The 26235-nt window shown below is 45.1% G+C and overlaps 1 protein-coding gene across 2 annotated transcripts in view; it reads right to left on the bottom strand.

Moving 5' to 3' along the window:
• Positions 1-26235, bottom strand: part of stac (SH3 and cysteine rich domain) — a 231442-nt gene that overhangs the window by 124312 nt on the left and 80895 nt on the right. For both annotated transcript variants that reach the window (XM_072467316.1, XM_072467315.1), the window contains exons 2-3: positions 11850-12123; positions 7411-7511 (exon numbers count right to left, since the gene is read on the bottom strand). In XM_072467316.1, the coding sequence (XP_072323417.1) occupies positions 7411-7511; positions 11850-12123 (375 nt within the window). The remainder of the gene's footprint in view (positions 1-7410; positions 7512-11849; positions 12124-26235) is intronic.

The following is a 26235-nucleotide window of genomic DNA, read 5'->3' as shown; positions in this document are numbered from 1 at the left end:
GAAACAGTGAGCAGTCAGCAGTATGAATATCCAGGGGTCTGTAAGTAGAACCAAATTGTTGCATTTAAAAAACATACTGCAGCAATGGGGGTCTAAGTCAGGCCATCCCGATCCCGAGGGAGGCATCCTGAGTCCACGGATCTGTCACCAAGTTGCTTTCCGCTACTCCCCCCGGCCCAGGTAACCACCCCGTTAGCACGACGCTTTTGGAGTGTTTTTAAAAAGTTCTCTGATCTTCTCACTCCCCCTCAACAGCAATGGCACCCAGGCACCGTTTGGAAATACTTGCCCCAATTCGCACCCGCGTGACTTCCACCTAAGAGGAGTGGGCATCGCGGAAGGGTGGACCATACTTGTCCAACCCACTAATGACATTGAAATCTCTGTATATGACAGTTTTGCATGGGCCCGCTGGCACGGGGCACAAACTTTGATTTTGCTGCCAGTGAGCCAATGGCACATGTTGGTGCCGAAGCAAACCTGGATTTTTCAATTACGCGCCATTCTCCACCCAATCGCGATTTTGTCGTGGCGAAGCAGAGAATCCTGCCCACTATTTCCCCTTTAGAAATTTATTCTGGTTCTTCATAATCAGCCCACTTTTTTCCATCTGATTATTAATTATACTCTGAATAATTGTTTCTGTTCGCTTCCCCACCACTGAAGTCAAGCTGAGTGGTCTGGGCTCATCTTGAAAACCTTTTTTGAGCAAGGGTGTAAGATTTGCAATTCTCCAGTCCTCTGGCACCTCCCCAGAGTCTAGAGAAGACGGAAAAATTATGAGCAGCACACATTTAGGCCAGCACGGTAGCATTGTGGATAGCACAATTGCTTCACAGCTCCAGGGTCCCAGGTTCGATTCCGGCTTGGGTCACTGTCTGCGCAGAGTCTGCACATCCTCCCCGTGTGCGCGTGGGTTTCCTCCGGGTGCTCCGGTTTCCTCCCACAGTCCAACGATGTGCAGGTTAGGTGGATTGGCCATGATAAATTGCCCTTAGTGTCCAAAATTGTCCTTAGTGTTGGGTGGGGTTACTGGATTATGGGGATATGGTGGAGGTGTTGACCTTGGGTAGGGTGCTCTTTCCAAGAGCCGGTGCAGACTCGATGGGCCGAATGGCCTCCTTCTGCACTGTAAATTCTATGATAAATTCTATGATGTAATTTCCACGCCCACTTGCTTCCTTATCCTAGGATGCATTTCATCCGGCCCGGTTGCTTTTTAAACTTTCAGTATCGGCAATCTATCCAACATTTCCTCCTTATCAATTTTGAGCCCCTCCCGTGACAGAGTTTCCTACTCTTGTCACCATGGCTTGGATAGCATCTGCCTCCTTGGCAAAGATAGACTACATCCATGTGTAAATACCCTTTTAGGTCCCTAAATAGCCCTACTCATCCTTTTACCACCTTTTTACAATTTATATGCCTATAGAAGACTTTAGCGTCTGCCTTTATGTTGGCTGCCGTTCGTTTCTCATAATCCCTCTTTGCTTCTCCATCGTGCTTTTTCACCTCCCCTCTGAACTTTCTGGATTCCTCTTGGTTCTCAATTACATTTTCGACCTGACATGAGCACACTTTTCCTTCTTTATCTTAATTTCTATCTCATTTTTCATCTAGGGAGCTCTGGATTGGTTTGTGCTACCTTTGCCTTTTGGAGAATATACCTTGACTGTGCCCAAACCATTTATTTTATGAAGGTCGCCCATTGTTAAGCTTGGAGTTTCTCCAGCCAACCTTTCGTTCCAGTCTATCTGGCCCAGCTCTGTTCTTGCCCCATTGAAGTCAGCTCTTCCCCAGTTCATTGTTTTTACTCGCGATTGTAGATGCATTATGTCAGTATGGTGGACAACAATCTCTCCAAAATAACCATCTGAGAGCCTTCAACAATTGTTGGAGAGAATATTTGCTTCACCTGGGCCTCTGTCTAATTCAACATTCCTCAGGTGAAACGACAATATTTCACAGTTCAAAAAAAAGATAGTATTTTAATTTGGCTGCAAAATCAATGCTAAACAGATATTCTGTACAAAGGTCTTCAGTATGAGGCTATTTAATTATGTAATTAAGTCACAATCCAGCATTTAAATTTTTATAAATCTTAATTTCAAATGAGCTGAAAAAAGATAAATAATTAAGTTCATATTATGTTTTACATTGAGCTGTATTCTCACAACAGCGGAGATGTGCAACACAGAAATGACAGGTAAACACTTTGTATTTTGTTAACAATCCTGTTTAATTTTGGTTCCTCCAGGCAACATGGCCTGAAGATGGCTGAGTATCATCAAGCACTGAAACATTTATGAAGGCATCGCTTGGTTTTGTATTTCAAACCACTATGATGACAAATGTTTGACTCTGGTACAATGGGGTCATTTGGCATCTTCTTTCATTAACAGGTCTGATTGCTTCCCAGCTGCCTTTCACTTACAAGATACAACTTTTGCTATTTTGATTAAAAATTTAATGATCAGCTTTCAATGTCAATGCAATGAAACACAATGCTGGGTACACAATGTTCAGGCAACCCAATCTTCTGCAGGTACATTTAAATGAATGATGTGCCTTCAGTTTTTAAACTTTCTTCGCCCATTTTCCCCCTTCTTCCCCTGAAGATATTGGTTCCTTGCAGGAATGTGGTTCTCGGGACACTGGTCACCTTCTCCAATTAGTGTTAATGTGTGATGCTTACCAATGAGGGATGGCAGATGGCGAGAGGCATTATAGCTGAGCCTGACTCCTTAGCTGAATCAAAGAATAGGTACAACAGAGGGATGCTGTTTCACCATTGTGTCTGTGCCGGTTCCCTACAAGAACAACTCACCTAGTCTCACTCCCTTAGCTTTTTTCCGTAGTCCCGCAATTTTTGTCTTTTCAGATAATGATCCAATTCTCTTTTGAAAACCAGTATAGAATCTGCCTCCATCATACCTTCATGTGGCACATTTCCGATTTTAAGTGCTCGTTGAATAAAAAAAGTTTTATTCATGTTGTCTCTTGCTTCATTTGCTAATCATCTTAAATCAGTGCCTTTGGGCTCTCAATCCTTCTACCAATGGGAACAGTTTCTCCCTATCTACTCTATCCATACTCATGATTTTGAACACCACAATCAAAGCTTCTCTCAACCTTCTTTTCTCCGAGGAAAGCAGCCTCAGCTTCTTCAATCTATCAACGGAACTGGAGTTCTTCAACCTTGGAAACATTCTCATAAATCTTTTCTGCACCCCCCCTTAATGTGTTCACATCCTTCCTAAAGTGTGTTGCACAGAACTGGGCACAATATTCTGGTTGAGGTCAAACCGCTGCTTTATGCAGTTTATCGTAACTCCCTTGCTTTTATGCTCTTATGGCCCAACCCTTTATGTTATATTGCCTCTCCTCAGTCTTCCTACCAAAATGTATCACTTCACACTTTTCTGCATTAAATTTCATCTGCCATTTGTTGCCCATTCGACCAGCCTGTCTATGTCCTTCTTGGGTTTAAAACTATCCTCTGAGTTCACAATACTTCCAAGATCTGTGTCATACACAAATTTTAACATTGTGCCCTGTACACCCATGTCTAGGTTATTAATATACATGAAGAAAAGCAGGAATCCTAACACTGATCCCAGGATTCCCACTGTAAATCTCTTTCCAGTCTAAAAAACGACCGTCCACCACTATCTTACCTGATGTGGACATGCCGGCGTTGGACTGGGGTAAGCACAGTAAGAAGTCTTACAATACCAGATTAAAGTCCAACAGGTTTGTTTCGAATCACTAACTTTCGGAGCATTGCTCCTTTCTCAGGTGAATCTATGTTTCCTGTCACTTAGTCAATTTTGTATCCATGCTGCTACTGCCCTTTTATTATAGGCGCTCTCACAGTGCTCACATGCCTGTTGTGTGGAACCTTATCAAATGCCTTTTGCAAGTCTAAGTACACCACATTAACTGTAATGTCTGCATCCACCCTCTTTGTTACTTCGTCAAAAACACAGGCATGTTAGTTAAACAGGTTTAATTTTTCAAAATTCTTTGGACTCTGGAATGGTTCCTACAGATTGGAGGGGAACGAATGTAACCCCGCTATTCAAAAAGGAGGTAAAGAGAAATCAGGGAACTACAGACCAGTGAGCCTTACGCCGGTAGTGGGGAAGTTGCTGGAGTCAATTGTCAAGGATTTCATAGCACTGCATTTGGAAAGCAGTGGTGTAATCAGGTGAAGTCAGCATGGATTTACAAAAGGAAAATCATGCTTGACAAATCTACGAGAATTATTTGCTGATGTAACTAGTATAGAGTTGACCAGGGTGAACTGGCGGATGTGGTTTATTTAGACTTTCAGAAGGCTTTCGACAAGGTCTCACAAAGCAAATTAATATGTAAAGTTAAAGTGCATGGTATCACGGGTAGTGTCCGGAGATGGATTAAAAGCTGGTTAGCAGACAGGAAGCAAAAAGTTGGAATAAATGGGTCTTTTTCTGATTGGCAGGCAGTGACTAGTCTGGTACCGCAGGGATCTATGCTAGGACCCCAACCATTCACATTATATATTAATGATTTGGACGAGGGAACTAAATGTTTTATCTCCAAATTTGCAGATGATACAAAGTTGGATGGGAGGGTGACCTGTGAGGAAGATGCAAAGATGCTTCAGCGGGTTTTGGAGAGGCTGAGTGAGTGGGCACATGCAGTATAATGTGGATAAATGTGAGATTACCTGCTTCGGTAGCATGGGTGTAAATTGATAGAGGTGGATACTCAGCGAGACCTCGTGCATCAGTCGCTCAAGGTAAGCGTGCAGGTATAGCAGGCAGTAAAGGCAAATGGTATGTTGGCCTTCATAGCTAGAGAATTTGAGTACAGAAATAGAGATGTTTTATTGCAATTCTGTAGAGCATTGGTGAGGCCACACCTGGAGTGGTGTGTGCAGTTTTGGTGTCCTTCTCTGAGGAAGGATGTTCTTGCTATAGAGGGAGTGCAGCGAAGGTTTACCAGGAGGATTCCTGAGTTGGCGGGACTGTCACATGAGGACGGACACCTGTTAGGATTATATTCTTTGGAGTTTAGAAGAGCGAGAGGATCTCATAGAAACTTACAAAATTCTAACAGGATTAGACCGGATAGATTCAGAAAGAATGTTCCCGACAGTAGGGGAGTCCAGAACTAGGGGTCCATAGTTTGAGGATAAGGGGTAAACATTTTAGGGCTGAGGCGAGGGGAAATTTCTTCACCTAGAGAGTGGTGAATCTGTGGAATTTGCGAACACAGAAAGTAGTTGAGGCCAAAATGTTGTGCAATTTTAAGAAGGAATTAGATATAGCTCTTGGGGCTAATGGGATCAAGGGATATCGGGGAGGGCAGGATCAGTGTTTGAACTTGATAATCAGCCATGACATAATGAATGGCAGAGCAGGCTCGAAGGAGCGAATGGTCGGTCTCCTCCTGCTTCTATTTTCTATGACTTTCACCAACAAATTCATGCTGGAATCCTATGGGTTTTATTAGTTAGGACCTATGGGCAAGAACCTTGGTTGATTCTGCTTTCCTTAGCTTTGGAGTGACAAGGTCAACTATTTTTGGCTCCGGTTGAAATCAGTAACTCAGTACGGGTCATGAACAGAACCTGCGTCCTTCCCAACCTGCATTTGCAATAAGACCTGGCTCATGTGAGACATCAGTGCAATTCAGAGTCAGAACTGTGTTGTCAAAGATTTCATCATTCAATCAAGATTGAACCACATCAGCATACTGTCTGCCTATTCACGTGGGTGTAAAGGAATCTGTGGCACTTGTTGAAAAGCAACAAGATCCATTAGTGTCATGGCCAGTTTAGATAGACACCGCCTTAACTGACTATGGCACCTGCGATGAATTCTGCTATTTCGTTAATGAAGATTTGCTTGATATGAATGTCACACCAAAGTTGCTCTTGACATAACGATGGGTCCCACTGTTCAACATGCCACACAGTATGTTACACCAAACCCTTTGGTAGAAGATTGCTGATTACATTTCTCCGTTAACGTTTATCCAAATTATGAGCTGAGGATGTCAACTTAAATTAAATGGATGTAATTTTGCAGATTTACATCAAAACAACCAAATTAAATCCTCTTGTCTTTATCATTATACAGGGTAGTTTATATTTAGATATCCAGTTATGTCAAATAACCTCCAATTGCAGCTTTCAGTCCAAAATGGAAAATGAAGTTTAAGCAGAAAAGTGTGAGGTGATTCATTTTGGAAGGAATAACAGGAAGACAGAGTACTGGGCTAATGGTAAGATTCTTGGCAGTGTGGATGAGCAGAGAGATCTCGGTGTCCATGTACATAGATCCCTGAAAGTTGCCACCCAGGTTGAGAGGGTTGTTAAGAAGACGTACGGTGTGTTAGCTTTTATTGGTAGAGGGATTGAGTTTCGGAGCCATGAGGTCACGTTACAGCTGTACAAAACTCTGGTGCGGCTGCATTTGGAGTATTGCGTGCAATTCTGGTCGCCGCATTACAGAAAGGATGTGGAAGCATTGGAAAGGGTGCAGAGGAGATTTACCAGAATGTTGCCTGGTATGGAGGGAAGATCTTATGAGGAAAGACTGAGAGACTTGAGGCTGTTTTCGTTAGAGAGAAGAAGGTTAAGAGGTGACTTAATTGAGGCATACAAGATGATCAGAAGATTGGATAGGGTGGACAGTGAGAGCCTTTTTCTTCGGATGGTGATGACCAGCATGAGGGGACATAGCTTTAAATTGAGGGGAGATAGATATAGGACAGATGTCAGAGGTTGGTTCTTTACTCAGAGAGTAGTAAGTGCGTGGAATGCCCTGCCTGCAACAGTAGTGGATTCGCCAACACTAAGGGAATTCAAATGGTCATTGGATAGGCATATGGACGATAAGGGAATAGTGTAGATGGGCTTTAGAGTGGTTTCACAGGTCGGCGCAACATCGAAGGCCGAAGGGCCTGTACTGCGCTGTAATGTTCTAAAACCAGCCTTCAATAATTTAAACTTTTCATACCGTCGGGAGAAATTTGCACTCGTACTTCCCATTGGACCCAGTGCCCAGCAACCTCCAACATCCCTTTCCCAGTCAGCTGCTGTTTCCTATATTTGTTTAAACATACTGCTGTCACAATACATTAACCTTTTCAGAACCAAATTACTTTTTCTTTGGCAGAGTGCAAAATACAATTGGCTTTATGGAAAGGATGTCGTAAATTTAGCATGTCTGCAATTCTGCTAGATTGCCTCTGTGTATTTACCAATATCGTGTCCCGTAAAATCATTGGGTTTTTTTTGCAAGATTTTGTGTGATAGAAAATCTGTGCGGATTTTAAAACCCTCAAGGATTAATCTTTGAGCCTGCAGTGTTCTGTCTGTTCCTGCGATAACCATGCCAAGCGCACAGTACTTCTTACCAGTTTGCCCATGCATCGTTGCTGTTCAACGCCGTCAATACATTTGTGGTGGATGCTCATCTTACAAGCCTTGCAACGAAGCCCAAGTTTAGCATTAGTGCCTGTTTAGTGAACATATATCACAAGTTAAATCAATATTTTCCATATATCCTGTCAGCAATTAAGCGATCTGAACGAACAGATAATGCATTTAATAGCCAATATTAACCTTAAGCTATACTATTTCAGACCACTGCAAATAAATAACAATTGAACTCTTTTAAAATCATGTCAGGCTTAGTTGTTTAATGATTTTTTTTTGATCAGCAGTGTTTCAGTTTCCTTTAAATGTCACATTTTAACCCACAAGAGAATTATACAGAAATTACAATGCAGTAATAGTCTATTTGACCCAGATAGCCCTGACTTGTGTTTAGCCTCTATGTGAGCAGCAGTCCCAATCAGATGTGCCTGCTCTGTTCCCAGCTCCCTTCCTTCCTCCTTCAGTCACCTATCATTCAATGCTTTTATGATCCCTGCTTCAATCACTAACTCTGGTACTGAATTCCACAGCCTCACAATCTTTTACATATTAAAAGTTGCCTCATGCTACCTGTCCCAAATCTTAAAATAATAGAATTTACAGTGCAGAAGGAGGCCATTCGGCCCATCGATTCTGCACCAGCCCTTGGAAAGAGCACCCTACTTAAGCCCGCACATCTACCCTATCCCCGTAACCGCACCAAACCTTTTTGGACACAAAGGGCAATTTAGCACGGCCAATCCACCTAACCTGCACATCTTTGGACTGTGGGAGGAAACCGGAGCACCCGGAGGAAACCACGCAGACACGGGGAGAACGTGCAGACTCTGCACAGACAGTGGCCCAAGCTGGAAATTGAACTGAGGCTCTGGAGCTGTGAAGCAACTGTGCTCCCATACTGCCGTCTCTTGGACTTAATCTCACAACTGTGCTTCCAGATTCTTGACCTCTAAATTATTGGAAACCATCTGTGCAGTCTCTTCATAATTTTAAACAGCTCTGTACAAGTGTGGCCTCGTCCGATTGCCCCAGCCATCCGATCCATATGGAAGGATTAGTCATGGCAATACTGTCGGTATCATAGCCACAAAACAATTTATTGACCTGTCTTGTCACAATTCATTGTAAGATAACAATTTCTGCTACACAGAGGAAAGTATAAGTTTAAATGTGGTTGTGATGTTTCTGGGTTTGAAATCATTCATGGCGAGAAACAGAGTTGATGACCTTCCATCAGAACTCAGTCGAACTGAAACACTAATGCTGCTTCTCTCCACTGATGCTGCCTAACTTGCTGAGTATTTCCAACATTTTATTTTTATTTCAGATTTCAACATCCACAGTATCTGGCTTTTGTTTAAATCACTAATGTTTACTGGAGATTCTGTTAATCAATGGAACTTTATTTTTCAGAAAAAGAAGGGTTAATATAATAATCATATGGAGTGATCTATTTCTGTCAATAGATGTCATCAGTACAACATTTTATAAATGGTAAATGTTAGAATCCTGGATGAGAACCCATCTATTTTCAATGTTTAAAATTGTGAGGAAATGTTACTGTACCACAGGAGTGATAACACTGACCAATATGTATATTTTATGTTAAAACAAACTTTAATTGAAACACAGAATTAACCACACTAACAACAGAGAAATAGCTTTCTAGTTAACAGTTACAAGAGTTCTTAAGTAAAAGAGAGACTTTAACTTACTTCCTAAACCTGCCTCTCTATTCTAATTAATCAAACCAAGGTAGCTCAAAATACCACTCATAAATAAAGTTAACAACCATGTTTTTATTTGCTTTTCTCTGTGCCGAATCTTAAGAACCTCTCGGGCCCAAAACTAAAACACCTCTTGTGCAGATTAGAATCATAGGAAGAACTAACTTTTGAGACAGACCTGGCTGCTCCCCTTAGTTACATAATCTGCACCCATAGCATAAAGCATTCTTCTGTCTCCTCCCACAAAATGTCCCATGACCTATTTAGCCAGAACCAAACACAATACTCCTCATAAATTATCTACACCCTAATTGTCCTTTAAACATAATGAATATTCCATTAGCAGACACTTCATCTGCAAAATTAACGTTGATCTCATTTTTATGACTCCTTAATGACAGCTTTAGCAGATGTACTGTCTGTATGCATCTTATTTTTTAGAAAATATTTTATTGAGGCATTTATAATTTTAACACTTTTCAACAACATCCAAGAGACCGAACCCACAACAAAATAACCATCACCCCCCGCCCCGAACACAAACCCCAACCAACATGGCTTTTAAAAACACACCGTCAGCCCTTCCCGGCCCTCCAGTCATTGGTTTTCCTACCCGATTCGTCACTTCCATGCCTCGTCACTTCCATGCTTTTTCCCCCCTCCCCCGACAGTCTAATTTTGTCGAAGAAGTCGATGAACGGCTGCCACCTCTGAGCGAACCTCTGTAACAAACCCCTCAAGGCGAATTTAATTTTCTCAAGTCTGAGCAACCCTGCCATGTCGCTAATTTAACCCCCCGACTTTGGGGTTAAAATCCATCTCTGGGCCATCAGGGAAGCAAAGGCCAAACATCTGTATGCATCTTAACTCAGATTCTAATAACATTACTGCAAAAAAATATAAAATATGAAAATCCCTTATATTCAAGAATGTTTGGAAAACATGCTTTACAATTTTACAGGGCTGAAAAAATTAAACTATGATATTTCTACCTCACGATTAGAATCAAGCATCAAAAACCATTGTTCTTCACTCACTGTGTAAATGGGGTTTTAGTTGCACATCAAGTCCTCAATACTTTTACGCATTCAAAAGCTCATCAACACAATTATTGTGCAGCATTTTATACACTGTTTTACATGTTTAGGTGTAATCTTTCTGTTGGGTATTTTAACAACAGGTTAATAACCAATATAACTTAAGTGGGTGGGCAAAACAATAGCAGATGGAATTGTGCGAGAAGATAGATTTGAGTATTTTCTAAATGGCGAGAAACTACCAACTGTACGGTAGCAAAGAGATCTGAGAGACCAAGCATAAAGGTAATTTAAACCTGGCAGTATAATATGTTGACATTTATCTCAAGAAGACGGGAATACACAGAGGAAGAGCTTTTGCCACAGTTGTTTCAAGCCTTAGTCATACTGTACCGGCAATGGACCGTGGGAAGGACATTTTACCTTTGGTGGGATACTGTGCAGATTAACCAGAATGGTGTTTGAAATGAAAAGTGATTTGATAGGATACACAAAGAAACTATTTTCGCTGGTGGGAAAACAAGAGGATATAATCTTAAAATTAAAAGTGCCAAAATTTGGAAGCATATTTTTCCCACAACGGCAGTAGAAATCGGGAATTTCTTTGTAGAATTCAATCTTCAATGCCTAACTGCATTCAATAACTTTGTTTTGTGTTAGATTTTATCTGAATGTATTGTTGGGGCAGCACGGTGGCTCAGTGGTTAGCACTGCAGTCTCACGCGGCGAGGTCCCAGTTCGATCCCGGCTCTGGGTCACTGTCCGTGTGGAGTTTGCACATATAGGTTTCACCCCAATACAAAGATGTGCAGGGTAGGTGGATTGAACACGCTAAATTGCCCCTTAATTGGAAAAAATGAATTGGGTGCTCTAAATTTTAAAAAACAAATTAAAAAAAATTAAAAATCTGAATGTATTGTTGCTTTGCAAATGTAATCCACAAGCAAACATTTTACCTTAAATTTGTTAATCCGATGCACCATACTTTCATAAGTATTCAAATGTTGAAACCAGAGCCACTGGGATTTCAGCTCCAGGATGCAGTGGACAATGCCTGCATTTAACTCTGCAAGCCTCAAGTGGAACAATGCTGACCAAAACCTGCACAGTTTTGAACAATTTGGCTGACCTACCCAAGAATTCAGAGAAGGGCCAAACTTATTAAAATGTGCCCAATGCTATTTACTCATTCAATATTGTTACAATGCTGCATTGGTATTATCATGATGTGGAGATGCCGGCGTTGGACTGGGGTGAGCACAGTAAGAAGTCTTACAACACCAGGTTAAAGTCCAACAGGTTTGTTTCAAACACTAGCTTTCGGAGCACTGCTCCTTCCTCAGGTGAATGAGCAGTGCTCCTCACCTGAGGAATGAGCAGTGCTCCGAAAGCTCGTGTTTGAAACAAACCTGTTGGACTTTAACCTGGTGTTGTAAGACTTCTTATTGATATTTTATCAGAAATTACATTAAAGTTTAAATCTTCCATTGCCTACAAGATAGTTCATATTTGTTGCCGTTGGACTCCATACTGTATCATTTGAAGGATGGTCAATACCTGCTAATAACAATTATTTACCAGAAATTCACCCTTAGAATTAGAAAGAATGTCAACAGGCATACATACTTCATTGCACAAGAGGGAACCGCTTACCAACGATCATGTGGTTGCAGGTATCGCAGAAGGTTGGTTTCTTGAAAATGTATTCCAGGAAGGAATGTGTCCTGTTCTCAGCCTGCCTCTGGGTTCTGGTTGGGGTGGATGTTTGACTTTCTGACACTGGGAGCTGTCCAGTGCTGGAACTGACTCCAGGAAGCAGTTCCACCTGCAACTTTGTCTCGCTGCTCGTCCGTTGGAAGAAGTTGTCGGCACTTTTACTCCTGAGACCTTTTGCTTTAAACGACAGTGAACGTTTTAGCTTCTGGAGCTGCAATTGAATGGAAATAGTGTTTAAGTAGATGAGCGACATGACGGCGATGCAGAAATATGGACGCCTAGCTATGGAGGCACCGAGTCCTCAAGCTCCAGCTCTGCGTCTATTGGGGTATGTGGCGTTACCTCAGCTAACTTAGTATTGAAACTGTATCCTTGAATAATGCAGAGATCAGATTTCTGGCCTTTCATTATTTGTGTCCAATTAATAAGAGTGCTGTCAGGGGCCTAGCATAGAGACAGACAAAGATTGTTTGTACATGTTTAAAATATTCTCAGCAGTTTTCTCTCCTCCCTTCCTGAAGACATTTTCCATCACTGCCTGCTATCCACTGATGATTTGCTAAAGATGATTATTCATTGTATACCTAAATACGGAGTACAGTAAGAAGTCTTACAACACCCGATTAAAGTCACCTGATGAAGGAGCTGTGCTCCAAAAGCCAGTGATTCTAAACAAACCTGTTGGACATTAACCTGGTGTTGTAAGATTTCTTACTGTGCCCACCCCAGTCCAACGCTGGCATCTCCACATCATAAATACTGAGTGACCATATGCATGAAGTTCCTGCAGGAGTCACATGGCAGCAATAAGGAGGAAACCCCAGCCAAGGTTCTCCTCCACAAACCAACTCACTAAGTCAATCTAGTACCACTTTCTCTGGCTCAGCTGAGATTGGCTTCTTACATTTTGGGTTTTTATTTTTATTGGGCAGTACGGTAGCACAAGTGGATAGCACTGTGGCTTCACAGCACCAGGGTCCCAGGTTCAATTCCCCACTGGGTCACTGTCTGTGCGGAGTTTGCACGTTCTCCCAGTGTCTGCATGGGTTTCCTCCGGGTGCTCCGGTTTCCTCCCACAGTCCAGAGACGTGCAGGGTAGGTGGATTGGCCATGATAAATTGCCCTTAGTGACCAAAAAGGTTAGGAGGGGTTATTGGGTTACGGGGATAAGGTGGAAGTGAGGGCTTAAGTGGGTCGGTGCAGACTCGATGGGCTGAATGGCCTCCTTCTGCACTATGTTCTATTCATATATCTTTCTCCTGTTTACCACCACAATCATCTGGAAGTGAGGTGTCATTAATTTACAGCATATAATGATTGAAAGGTATTAATCCTGCAGTCTGCCTCATGCCTCTTTTCTTTCTGTTGCCTTTGAGCCATCCTGGTGTTTCATAGATTCATAAAACATCATTTCTATCTCCCTTCCCCTTTTCTGCATCTCAGACCTTGGCCCTCTGTTCTTGATGACACCTCAGCTATCAATCTGCTTAATTGCAACCTCAACTCCACATATAATGCCCTTGTTCCTACCAAAACTGTTAACATCTCCCACTATCATTCTTTCCACCTGGTTTGACCTCCATCTTGGCTCCATTAAGTTCAAGTATGCAGACATGAAAAGTAATGGGGCACAATTGGTTTAGACATTCAATACCAGATCTGGCCAGACCACAGCATACACCATTGGGCGCTGCACACAGTATTCGAAGATGAAATCAGAACGCAAAGATAATAACACCCTAAATAGAAGTGGAAAATTTAATAACACGTGGCTTTTTTCCTTCCTCCTTCTCCCCACACCATTAGTTTCTTAGCATCACTTCCCTGGTCCCTCCACTTTAACCTCCAATGAGGGCAAGGAGCTTTTGGACATCTTGGTTTATAAAATCAAGAGCAACTGTTCAGCTGTCTCTGCCACATCCCTACCTTCCCTTTCAGAGGAATTCTGCATTTCTCCAATTCCGGCCCCTTGTGCATTTTCCACCATTCAATCGCCCAGCTCTGCCTTCACTTATGGAGATACTAAACTCATCAATTTTAATCCTAAATCACCTGGGTCTCTTCACGTACCCATCTTCCTTTAGCATGCTCCTTAATAGACTTCCTTCCCTGACCAAACTTATAGTAAACTATCTTCTTCTCTGACTCAGTATCTCTTTTTGTGGAAGATCATGGGCTGTCTCCCTACATTAAAACAAATTGTTCATGTAGCTGCAACGAGGGACTGAGATAGCAGGGGATGTGGTGGGAGTAAGAGGGGGTGGAAATCATTGGATTGGGCTGCTGGGCAAGTGAACAGTGTGAACATGGACTGGGATTGGAGAGAGGGGGAGACTGAGGAACGGGGTTCAGGAGGGAGACTGGAGGTCATGGAGATTGGTGCTCAGGTAGAGTGGTGGATAAGGAGGACAGACAATGGGGTTAGGTGAGCCTCCACATTTCCTGCAGAGCTGGGAGCATAGTTTCAACATACTGCGTGGGAGCAGTGCTGTGTAGGTTTCTGGAAGCACTGAGGTAGGGGTTCCAGGAACACTAGAGAGAGGAACGTTCTGACAACACTGGGGCACCTCTCGGATTTTGGGAACATGAAGTGAGGGAGAAGTAGATTTGGTAGTTACAAAGGCAGTTGAGATTAGAGGGCCCTGTGAATGTGGGTTTAGGACTTTATGAACACTGAATGGGTTAGGAAATGAAAGGAGAAAACTTGAGGAGAAGAGTTGGGGCATTACAAACGAGGCAGTGTTCATGATTGCTGGAATCTAAATACAGAGCTTCCCAGTAGAGCCGGTTTCCACATTGCTGGAGGAGGTGCTGACGACAGGGGGACTGGAGAAGGGGGTAGCGTCAGCAGTTTACGGGGCTATTTTGGAAGAGGAGAAGGTGCCACTGGAAGGGATCAAGGCAAAGTGGGAGGAAGAGTTGGGAAAGGGTATGGAGGAGGGGTTCTGGTGTGAGGTGCTCCGGAGGGTGAAAGCCTCCACTTAGTGTGCAAGGTTGGGGCTGATGAGGTGATATATAGAGCACACCTTACAAGGGCGAGGATGAGCCGGCTCTTTGAGGGGGTAGAAGATGTGTGTGAACGTTGCGGGTGGGGCGAGGATGAGCCGGCTCTTTGAGGGGGTAGAAGGTGTGTGAGAACGTTGTTGGGGGGGGGGGGGGGGGGTCCACAAACCACGTTCATATGTTTGGGTCCTGTCCAAAGCTGGAAAATTACTGGAAGCAGGTTTTTTGGGTAATCTCTAAAGTGGTGCACATGAAACTGGACCTGGGCCCTCGGGAGGCCATGTTCGGGGTGTCAGACCAGCCGGGGTTGGAAACGGGTGCAGAGGCAGATGTTGTAGCCTTTGCCCCGTTGATCGCCTGAAGGCGGATTCTGTTCGGGTGGAGGGCCCTGGCGTGGCGGGGGGAGGGGGGGGGGGGGGGGGGGGGGCCTGCTGGAATTCTTAACGCTTGAAAATGTCAAATTTGAACTGAGGGGAAGGATGGAGGGGTTCTACAACTCATGGCCGTTATTCATTATGCACTTTCGAGAATTGGATTACATTGAACATTAGGGGAGGGGCTGGGAGGGTTGGGCGGAGAGGGACTGATGGACTGTTATGTGTTAATGGTGACTATGGGTGATTCCAGATTCCTTTTTGTCATTTGTTTATATTAACATGCAGGCTAATGTTTGGGGGTTTGGTGGGAGGATGGGATCGTTGTTATTGATATGGGGACTGACATTGCATTCTTTACTGATTATTGTTTTTGTTGGGTGTAAATTTGGGAGAAAATGTGAAAAAGGAGAATAAAAATATATATTTTGAAAAGATTGCTGGAATCTGGAAAATTTGACATGGCAGCTCTGACATGCTATGAGGGAATAGGGGGTTCAAGATAATTTTCATTCAAGTGATGTGGACTTTTCTGGTGAGCCCAGCATTTATTGCCCATCCCTATTTGCCCTTGAAAAGGTGATGGTGAGCTGCCTTCTTGAACGGCTGCAGTACATGTTGTGTAGGTACACCCACAGTGCTGTTAGGGAAGGAGTTCAACTCCAACTGCCACTGACCCCTTTCAAGACATCAGGTTCCAACTCCTCACCAGGTTTTTACCTATCACCTTCCTTCCCCAACCTGTTCAGAGCTCTTTTTATGCCCTGCAGTAAACTCCATTGGCAGACATTTCTTTTATTTACCTTAAGATGTCAAAGCATAAATTATCTGCTTCCTAAATAAGGGATGAAAATAATAGGATGATAATAATAAAAATCACAGTTTTCTGATATACTCTCCCAATGTGCAATCCGAAATGCAGAAGAACATATTTTACCCTTTAATGCTGTAAAAATGAACCTGCCCTTAAAACAATCTGGAATAAAAAATGTCCATCAACAAATAAAACACTTAACATTATCATATATGATTGTGTCTATCCAGAAAGCCTTAGCAAGAAACAGAGAAAAATCTACATTTAAATTCAGTTTAAAGCTGCATACATTCTCCATAAGCTATTATTTTCCGAACAAAAGAATCATGATTATTGGTGTTGCTTCTCAAGTGTTGACTGTCTGAGCAATTCATAACAGATAACAGAATTCTGCCATCACAGCCTGAAGTAAAGCTTTGACAATTCAATCACCACTTTTTTTTCATAGTCTTCCAGAGAAAATAAAGAAAACGTTTAAAATATTCACAGGATGAAATAATTCACCCTTCTTCCTTCAACTTTTGTTGATACCTAAATAATATGCAGGAATATTCTACAAGCTGCATACACTCAGGTTTGTAAGAATAAACCCCATAAAATCCTGGAATCTGAATACCTAATAAAATGCACAGCTATATTTGAAGCAAGATAAACATATCCAGTCAAAGCTGATGGAGGCTTTTGAGACAGTCCAAGTTCTTAAAACAAAAACTTGTTAAAGTGGTTAGCACTGCTGCCTCACAACGCCAGGGACCCCGATTAGATTCCGGCATTGTGACTGACTGTGTGGTGTTTCCACGTTCTCCCAGTGGCTGCATGGGTTTCCTCTGGGTGCTCTGGTTTTCTTCCGCAGCCCAAAGATGTGCGGGTTAGGTGGATTGGCCATGCTAAATTGCCCTTGGGTCCAAGGATGTGCAGGTTAGTTGTATTAGCCATGATCAATGTGCGGGTCTACGGGGATAGGGCGGGGGAGTGGACAGAGGTATAGTGCTCTCTCAAGAGGGTCGGTGCAGACACAATGGGCTGAACAGCCTCCTTCTGCATTGTTGGGATTCTATGGATCAAAAGGCGAATAGCCATCAAAAACATGGGGCAGTATTAGCTCAGCCAACGCCGGGCCGGAGAATCGCCAGGTCGGGCACGAATCGCGCGACGCCGCCCCGACGATTCTCCGGAGAGCAGAGAATCAGCGCCATTGGTGTCGGCGCGGCGCCAGTCGGGGGCTGCTCTGCGTGGTCTGCCTGGCAATTCTCGGCCCGGGATGGGCCGAGCGGCCGCATACAAAATCCGGGTTCCACCGGCGCTGTCCACGTGTGGTCTTACCCGGCGGGACCTCGGCGTGCATCCATCCAGGGGCAGCCTGGTGGTGGTGGGGGGCCAACCTCGGGGGGGGGGGGGGGGGGCCTCCGCTGTGGCCTGGCCCGCAATTGGGGCCTACCGATCGGCGGGCCGGCCTTTTGGGCTGCGGGCCTCTTTTGCTCCACGCCGGCCCCTGTAGCCCTACGCCATGTTGCGTCGGGGCCGAAGTGGAGAAGGGAGCCACCGCGCATGTGTGCAATCGCGCCGGTCGCACGGCGCATGTGCGCATTGGCGCCGATCGCAGCGCATATGCGCAGACCCGCGACGCGCATTTGATGCCGGTATTGGCAGCAGGAGCGGCGTGGGTCGCTCCAGTGCTGTGCTGGCCCCCTGTAGGGGTCCGAATCGCTGCTCCTGGGGGCATGATCACGCCGTCGAATTGTTTATGACGGCATCAACACTTAGCCTCATCATGTTATGAAATCTCATTTATGGCTATTGGAAATTTCTATTATGACAAATGATAGCTGAAACATCAACAGCTGACAATGAAGAAAATCTTTCAATAATGTGAGAAGCAATTGTAGAGGGGCCTAAGATGTCACACTATATATCTTTTATAATATATATGTAGTTTATTGATGTCCTTGTAACTATTTCTAATAGTTTAAAACTGGACAAAGACCTTTAAATTTGTTGGATCAATATCTGTTATCTCTGAAGAACCACGGACACCACATTGTGGGCTACACAGGCCACATTCAAGGAGAGCTATACAAAGGCCATGTGCATTTCATAACCCAGGATGGCCAACCAGAGTCTCCTCATCTGCTAGGCCAAAGGGCAACGCAACTGGCCTTTCAATTCTTAAATGATTGAGACAGTTAACCATCGTGACAATCGATATACACCCTTTGTCAAACACACTGTGAAGGGGTGGGTGTCATGTGACATGGACCGTTAGTTGTGAAACCAGTAAATTTGTCTGTGGAACTGTAAGCTCAGTCTGCTGTTACCATCCTACAAGCAGCTACACGGAAAAGGATCTTTCTGCCCAGGTTTGGACACATGGAAATTCTGTACCATCCGCTGCAAGATGATTCATCTCTACATGCCTATCTCATCTTGTGAAGTCAGCACCACCGGAAACTTGAATTAACCAATATCAATTTTCAACTAATCAATCATAGGGTGTGCACGTTAAGTGGATTTGCCAAACTAAATTCATAGATCATAGATGTCATAGATCATGGAATTTGCAGTGCAAAAGGAGGCCATTCGGCCCATCGAGTCTGCACCGGCCCTGAGAAAGAGCACCTTACTTAAGCCCACATGTCCACCCTATCCCTGTAACCCAGTAACCCCGCCTAACCTTTCTTTTGGCCACCAAGGGCAATTTAACATGGCCAATCCACCTAACCTGCACTTATTTGTATTGTGGAAGTAAACCGGAGCACCCGGAGGAAACCCACGCAGACTCGGGGAGATCGTGCAAACTCCACATAGACAGTGACCCAAGCCGGGAATCGAACCTGGTACCCTGGAGTTGTGAAGCAACAGTGCTAACCGCTGTGCTACCATGCCACCCCTTAATAGTCCAGGGATGTGCATGTTGGGTGGGGTGCTCATTCAGAGGGTTGGTGCAGACTTGATGGGCAAAATGGCCTCCATCTGCACTGTGATTCTATGATTCTAACCTACTGACCTCCGTAAGGACTACCTTGTTGGACTTTGATTCTGGACTTTAAAATCCTACAAAGAGGAAAGTTGGGGGAAACCAATCCAGAGCTCTCTGGGTGATGTAAGAGACAGAGGCTAAGATGAAGAAAAAAAAGTGTGTTTCTGACAGATACAAAGTGGATAATACAATGTGGAACCAGACCTAATGTGGAAATTTTGGAGTAAAGTGAAAAAACAAATACAAGAAGCAAAGAGAGAGCAGAAAAAATGACTGACAATTAACAAATGAGAGTGCAAGACCTTTTTTCGGCATATGAATAGTAAAAAGGTGATAAAACAGGTAGGACTGATAAGGGGCCAAAAGAGGATTTATACATGGAGGCAGATGGCATAGCTGAGGTACTAAGTAAATCCTTTGAATCGGTCTTTACCAATGAAGATGCTGCTGCCCAGGTGTAGAAGGAACTTTAGTAGTCGGATTAGTTGCCTTAATACCCTATACTCCTTCTTACCTGGCTGCTTGACTATATTTCATGGCAATAGGCATTTGGCAAAGCATTATCAGTCGATTTCGGCGGCGTGAGAGCAGCTGGTTAGTCAGTTTCAGCGGGAGCATTGCGGAAGGAGGGTGCTGGGAGGTAAGTCAACCTTGAAAAGCACTTCTCTTTGCAGGGGCAGGCCAGTCGATTTCGGCGGCGTGAGAGCAGCTGGTTAGTCAGTTTCAGCGGGAGCATTGCGGAAGGAGGGTGCTGGGAGGTAAGTCAACCTTTAAAAGCACTTCTCTTTGCAGGGGCAGGCCAGTCGATTTCGGCGGCGTGAGAGCAGCTGGTTAGTCAGTTTCAGCGGGAGCATTGCGGAAGGAGGGTGCTGGGAGGTAAGTCAATCTTTAAAAGCACTTCTCTTTGCAGGGGCAGGCCAGTCGATTTCGGCGGCGTGAGAGCAGCTGGTTAGTCAGTTTCAGCGGGAGCATTGCGGAAGGAGGGTGCTGGGAGGTAAGTCAACCTTTAAAAGCACTTCTCTTTGCAGGGGCAGGCCAGTTGATTTCGGCGGTGTGAGAGCAGCTGGTTAGTCAGTTTCAGCGGGAGCATTGCGGAAGGAGGGTGCTGGGAGGTAAGTCAATCTTTAAAAGCACTTCTCTTTGCAGGGGCAGGCCAGTCGATTTCGGCGGCGTGAGAGCAGCTGGTTAGTCAGTTTCAGCGGGAGCATTGCGGAAGGAGGGTGCTGGGAGGTAAGTCAACCTTTAAAAGCACTTCTCTTTGCAGGGGCAGGCCAGTCGATTTCGGCGGCGTGAGAGCAGCTGGTTAGTCAGTTTCAGCGGGAGCATTGCGGAAGGAGGGTGCTGGGAGGTAAGTCAACCTTTAAAAGCACTTCTCTTTGCAGGGGCAGGCCAGTCGATTTCGGCGGCGTGAGAGCAGCTGGTTAGTCAGTTTCAGCGGGAGCATTGCGGAAGGAGGGTGCTGGGAGGTAAGTCAACCTTTAAAAGCACTTCTCTTTGCAGGGGCAGGCCAGTCGATTTCGGCGGCGTGAGAGCAGCTGGTTAGTCAGTTTCAGCGGGAGCATTGCGGAAGGAGGGTGCTGGGAGGTAAGTCAACCTTTAAAAGCACTTCTCTTTGCAGGGGCAGGCCAGTTGATTTCGGCGGTGTGAGAGCAGCTGGTTAGTCAGTTTCAGCGGGAGCATTGCGGAAGGAGGGTGCTGGGAGGTAAGTCAACCTTTAAAAGCACTTCTCTTTGCAGGGGCAGGCCAGTTGATTTCGGCGGTGTGAGAGCAGCTGGTTAGTCAGTTTCAGCGGGAGCATTGCGGAAGGAGGGTGCTGGGAGGTAAGTCAATCTTTAAAAGCACTTCTCTTTGCAGGGGCAGGCCAGTCGATTTCGGCGGCGTGAGAGCAGCTGGTTAGTCAGTTTCAGCGGGAGCATTGCGGAAGGAGGGTGCTGGGAGGTAAGTCAACCTTTAAAAGCACTTCTCTTTGCAGGGGCAGGCCAGTCGATTTCGGCGGCGTGAGAGCAGCTGGTTAGTCAGTTTCAGCGGGAGCATTGCGGAAGGAGGGTGCTGGGAGGTAAGTCAACCTTTAAAAGCACTTCTCTTTGCAGGGGCAGGCCAGTCGATTTCGGCGGCGTGAGAGCAGCTGGTTAGTCAGTTTCAGCGGGAGCATTGCGGAAGGAGGGTGCTGGGAGGTAAGTCAACCTTTAAAAGCACTTCTCTTTGCAGGGGCAGGCCAGTCGATTTCGGCGGCGTGAGAGCAGCTGGTTAGTCAGTTTCAGCGGGAGCATTGCGGAAGGAGGGTGCTGGGAGGTAAGTCAACCTTTAAAAGCACTTCTCTTTGCAGGGGCAGGCCAGTCGATTTCGGCGGCGAGAGAGCAGCTGGTGAGTGGTGAGTCAGTTTCAGCAGGAGCTGAGACTTTTTCTCTTTTCTTTAAATTAGTTTTTTAGGCGGGATCAGGAAGTCGACCCGCGGACGTCTGGGAAGACCTTCACCAATAAATTCTGGTGGAGAGGAAACCCGAGACACTACACGTGTAGTGTCTCCCACCCGCCCTCCTCCTCTAACCTAATAATAAAACCCATTGGTCTGAGGTAAGTACCATATTTTTATTATATTATTATTATTTTTTTATAAAAATTTAATTTAGTTGTTAGCTAGATCTTGGTAGAAAGTTAGAGGAATGGCAGGGAAGGGAGTACAATGTTCCTCCTGCAGGATGTTTGAGGTGAGGGATGCAGTTAGTGTCCCTGCTGATTTTACCTGCAGGAAGTGCTGCCATCTCCAGCTCCTCCAAGACCGAGTTAGGGAACTGGAGCTGGAGTTGGAAGAACTTCGGATCATTCGGGAGGCAGAAGGGGTCATAGATAGCAGCTTCAGGGAATTAGTTACACCAAAGATTGGAGATAGGTGGGTAACTGTAAGAGGGACTGGGAAAAAACAGTCAGTGCAGGGATCCCCTGCGGTCGTTCCCCTGAGAAACAAGTATACCGCTTTGGATACTTGTGGGGGGGACGACTTACCAGGGGTAAGCCATGGGGTACGGGCCTCTGGCACGGAGTCTGTCCCTGTTGCTCAGAAGGGAAGGGGGGAGAGGAGCAGAGCATTAGTAATTGGGGACTCTATAGTCAGGGGCACAGATAGGAGATTTTGTGGGAGCGTGAGAGACTCACGTTTGGTATGTTGCCTCCCAGGTGCAAGGGTACGTGATGTCTCGGATCGTGTTTTCCGGGTCCTTAGGGGGGAGGGGGAGCAGCCCCAAGTCGTGGTCCACATTGGCACCAACGACATAGGTAGGAAAGGGGACAAGGATGTCAGGCAGGCTTTCAGGGAGCTAGGATGGAAGCTCAGAACTAGAACAAACAGAGTTGTTATCTCTGGGTTGTTGCCCGTGCCACGTGATAGTGAGATGAGGAATAGGGAGAGAGAGCATTTAAACACGTGGCTACAGGGATGGTGCAGGCGGGAGGGTTTCAGATTTTTGGATAACTGGGGCTCTTTCTGGGGAAGGTGGGACCTCTACAGACAGGATGGTCTACATCTGAACCTGAGGGGCACAAATATCCTGGGGGGGAGATTTGTTAGTGCTCTTTGGGGGGGTTTAAACTAATGCAGCAGGGGCATGGGAACCTGGATTGTAGTTTTAGGGTAAGGGAGAATGAGAGTATAGAGGTCAGGAGCACAGATTTGACGTCGCAGGAGGGGGCCAGCGTTCAGGTAGGTGGTTTGAAGTGTGTCTACTTCAATGCCAGGAGTATACGAAACAAGGTAGGGGAACTGGCAGCGTGGGTTGGTACCTGGGACTTCGATGTTGTGGCCATTTCGGAGACATGGATAGAGCAGGGACAGGAATGGATGTTGCAGGTTCCGGGGTTTAGGTGTTTTAGTAAGCTCAGAGAAGGAGGCAAAAGAGGGGGAGGTGTGGCGCTGCTAGTCAAGAGCAGTATTACGGTGGCGGAGAGGATGCTAGATGGGGACTCTTCTTCCGAGGTAGTATTGGCTGAAGTTAGAAACAGGAAAGGAGAGGTCACCCTGTTGGGAGTTTTTTATAGGCCTCCTAATAGTTCTAGGGATGTAGAGGAAAGGATGGCGAAGATGATTCTGGATATGAGCGAAAGTAACAGGGTAGTTATTATGGGAGACTTTAACTTTCCAAATATTGACTGGAAAAGATATAGTTCGAGTACAATAGATGGGTCGTTTTTTGTACAGTGTGTGCAGGAGGGTTTCCTGAAACAATATGTTGACAGGCCAACAAGAGGCGAGGCCACGTTGGATTTGGTTTTGGGTAATGAACCAGGCCAGGTGTTGGATTTGGAGGTAGGAGAGCACTTTGGGGACAGTGACCACAATTCGGTGACGTTTACGTTAATGATGGAAAGGGATAAGTATACACCGCAGGGCAAGAGTTATAGCTGGGGGAAGGGCAATTATGATGCCATTAGACGTGACTTGGGGGGGATAAGGTGGAGAAATAGGCTGCAAGTGTTGGGCACACTGGATAAGTGGGGCTTGTTCAAGGATCAGCTACTGCGTGTTCTTGATAAGTATGTACCGGTCAGACAGGGAGGAAGGCGTCGAGCGAGGGAACCGTGGTTTACCAGGGAAGTGGAATCTCTTGTTAAGAGGAAGAAGGAGGCCTATGTGAAGATGAAGTGTGAAGTTTCGGTTGGGGCGATGGATAGTTACAAGGTAGCGAGGAAGGATCTAAAGAGAGAGCTAAGACGAGCAAGGAGGGGACATGAGAAGTATTTGGCAGGAAGGATCAAGGAAAACCCAAAAGCTTTCTATAGGTATGTCAGGAATAAGCGAATGACTAGGGAAAGAGTAGGACCAGTCAAGGACAGGGATGGGAAATTGTGTGTGGAGTCTGAAGAGATAGGCGAGATACTAAATGAATATTTTTCGTCAGTATTCACTCAGGAAAAAGATAATGTTGTGGAGGAGAATGCTGAGCCCCAGGCTAATAGAATAGATGGCATTGAGGTACGTAGGGAAGAGGTGTTGGCAATTCTGGACAGGCTGAAAATAGATAAGTCCCCGGGACCTGATGGGATTTATCCTAGGATTCTATGGGAGGCCAGGGAAGAGATTGCTGGACCTTTGGCTTTGATTTTTATGTCATCATTGGCTACAGGAATAGTGCCAGAGGACTGGAGGACAGCAAATGTGGTCCCTTTGTTCAAAAAGGGGAGCAGAGACAACCCCGGCAACTATAGACCGGTGAGCCTCACGTCTGTAGTGGGTAAAGTCTTGGAGGGGATTATAAGGGACAAGATTTATAATCATCTAGATAGGAATGATATGATCAGGGATAGTCAGCATGGCTTTGTGAAGGGTAGGTCATGCCTCACAAACCTTATTGAGTTCTTTGAGAAGGTGACTGAACAGGTAGACGAGGGTAGAGCAGTTGATGTGGTGTATATGGATTTCAGCAAAGCGTTTGATAAGGTTCCCCACGGTAGGCTATTGCAAAAAATACGGAGGCTGGGGATTAAGGGTGATTTAGAGATGTGGATCAGAAATTGGCTAGCTGAAAGAAGACAGAGGGTGGTGGTTGATGGGAAATGTTCAGAATGGAGTACAGTCACAAGTGGAGTACCACAAGGATCTGTTCTGGGGCCGTTGCTGTTTGTCATTTTTATCAATGACCTAGAGGAAGGCACAGAAGGGTGGGTGAGTAAATTTGCAGACGATACTAAAGTCGGTGGTGTTGTCGATAGTGTGGAAGGATGTAGCAGGTTACAGAGGGATATAGATAAGCTGCAGAGCTGGGCTGAGAGGTGGCAAATGGAGTTTAATGTAGAGAAGTGTGAGGTGATTCACTTTGGAAGGAATAACAGGAATGCGGAATATTTGGCTAATGGTAAAGTTCTTGAAAGTGTGGCTGAGCAGAGGGATCTAGGTGTCCATGTACATAGATCCCTGAAAGTTGCCACCCAGGTTGATAGGGTTGTGAAGAAGGCCTATGGAGTGTTGGCCTTTATTGGTAGAGGGATTGAGTTCCGGAGTCGGGAGGTCATGTTGCAGCTGTACAGAACTCTGGTCCGGCCGCATTTGGAGTATTGCGTACAGTTCTGGTCACCGCATTATAGGAAGGACGTGGAGGCTTTGGAGCGGGTGCAGAGGAGATTTACCAGGATGTTGCCTGGTATGGAGGGAAAATCTTATGAGGAAAGGCTGACGGACTTGAGGTTGTTTTCGTTGGAGAGAAGAAGGTTAAGAGGAGACTTAATAGAGGCATACAAAATGATCAGGGGGTTGGATAGGGTGGACAGTGAGAGCCTTCTCCCGCGGATGGATATGGCTGGCACGAGGGGACATAACTTTAAACTGAGGGGTAATAGATATAGGACAGAGGTCAGAGGTAGGTTCTTTACGCAAAGAGTAGTGAGGCCGTGGAATGCCCTACCTGCTACAGTAGTGAACTCGCCAACATTGAGGGCATTTAAAAGTTTATTGGATAAACATATGGATGATAATGGCATAGTGTAGGTTAGATGGCTTTTGTTTCGGTGCAACATCGTGGGCCGAAGGGCCTGTACTGCGCTGTATTGTTCTATGTTCTATGTTCTATTATGGATATATTAGCTTTATTTCAGTCAAGAAGTTCTGCATGTAATAGGCAGAAGGCCAGACTATGTAAACAAGTGCACAGCTGCACATTTTGCTGAGAGTAGACGATTATTATTGTCCTTAGGCTGGGAATTCAAGACCTGTTGTTTAACTCTGTTCGCTTGTCTGTGTCTGGGCTTATCAAAGGAATGCCTCGTTTTTCCATAATATTGCTTATTAAACCATATAAAGTACTGCTATACTCTTGTAAGGTGGGGACAATTAGAAGGACGGTGGTCACTCTAACTCCCTCCACGAACTTCGTGTTATAAAAAAAGACCTTTGTGAAACCTCAAAGTTTTGGCTAGTTTTTTCCGTGACACCAGGTCACATGAAAAAGGGGAGCATTAATACCCCAGAAGGATTTAAAATTGATTAGGAGGAGGCATTGGATAAGGTGTCCATATTAAAAGTGATTAGGCATCAGGACTGGATGAGATGCATCAAAGGACACTACATTAAGAGTGGAAGTTGCAGAGGCACTGGGCATAATTTCCCAGTCTGCCTGAGATTCAGGGGAGGTTGCAGACTGAAGAATTGCAAATGTTGCATTCTTGTTC

The sequence above is a fragment of the Scyliorhinus torazame genome, chromosome 11, assembly GCF_047496885.1.
Source record: "Scyliorhinus torazame isolate Kashiwa2021f chromosome 11, sScyTor2.1, whole genome shotgun sequence".
NCBI lineage: Eukaryota > Metazoa > Chordata > Chondrichthyes > Carcharhiniformes > Scyliorhinidae > Scyliorhinus > Scyliorhinus torazame.
Note: the sequence above shows the minus strand (reverse complement) of the source record. Positions and strands in the feature narration are given on the sequence as shown.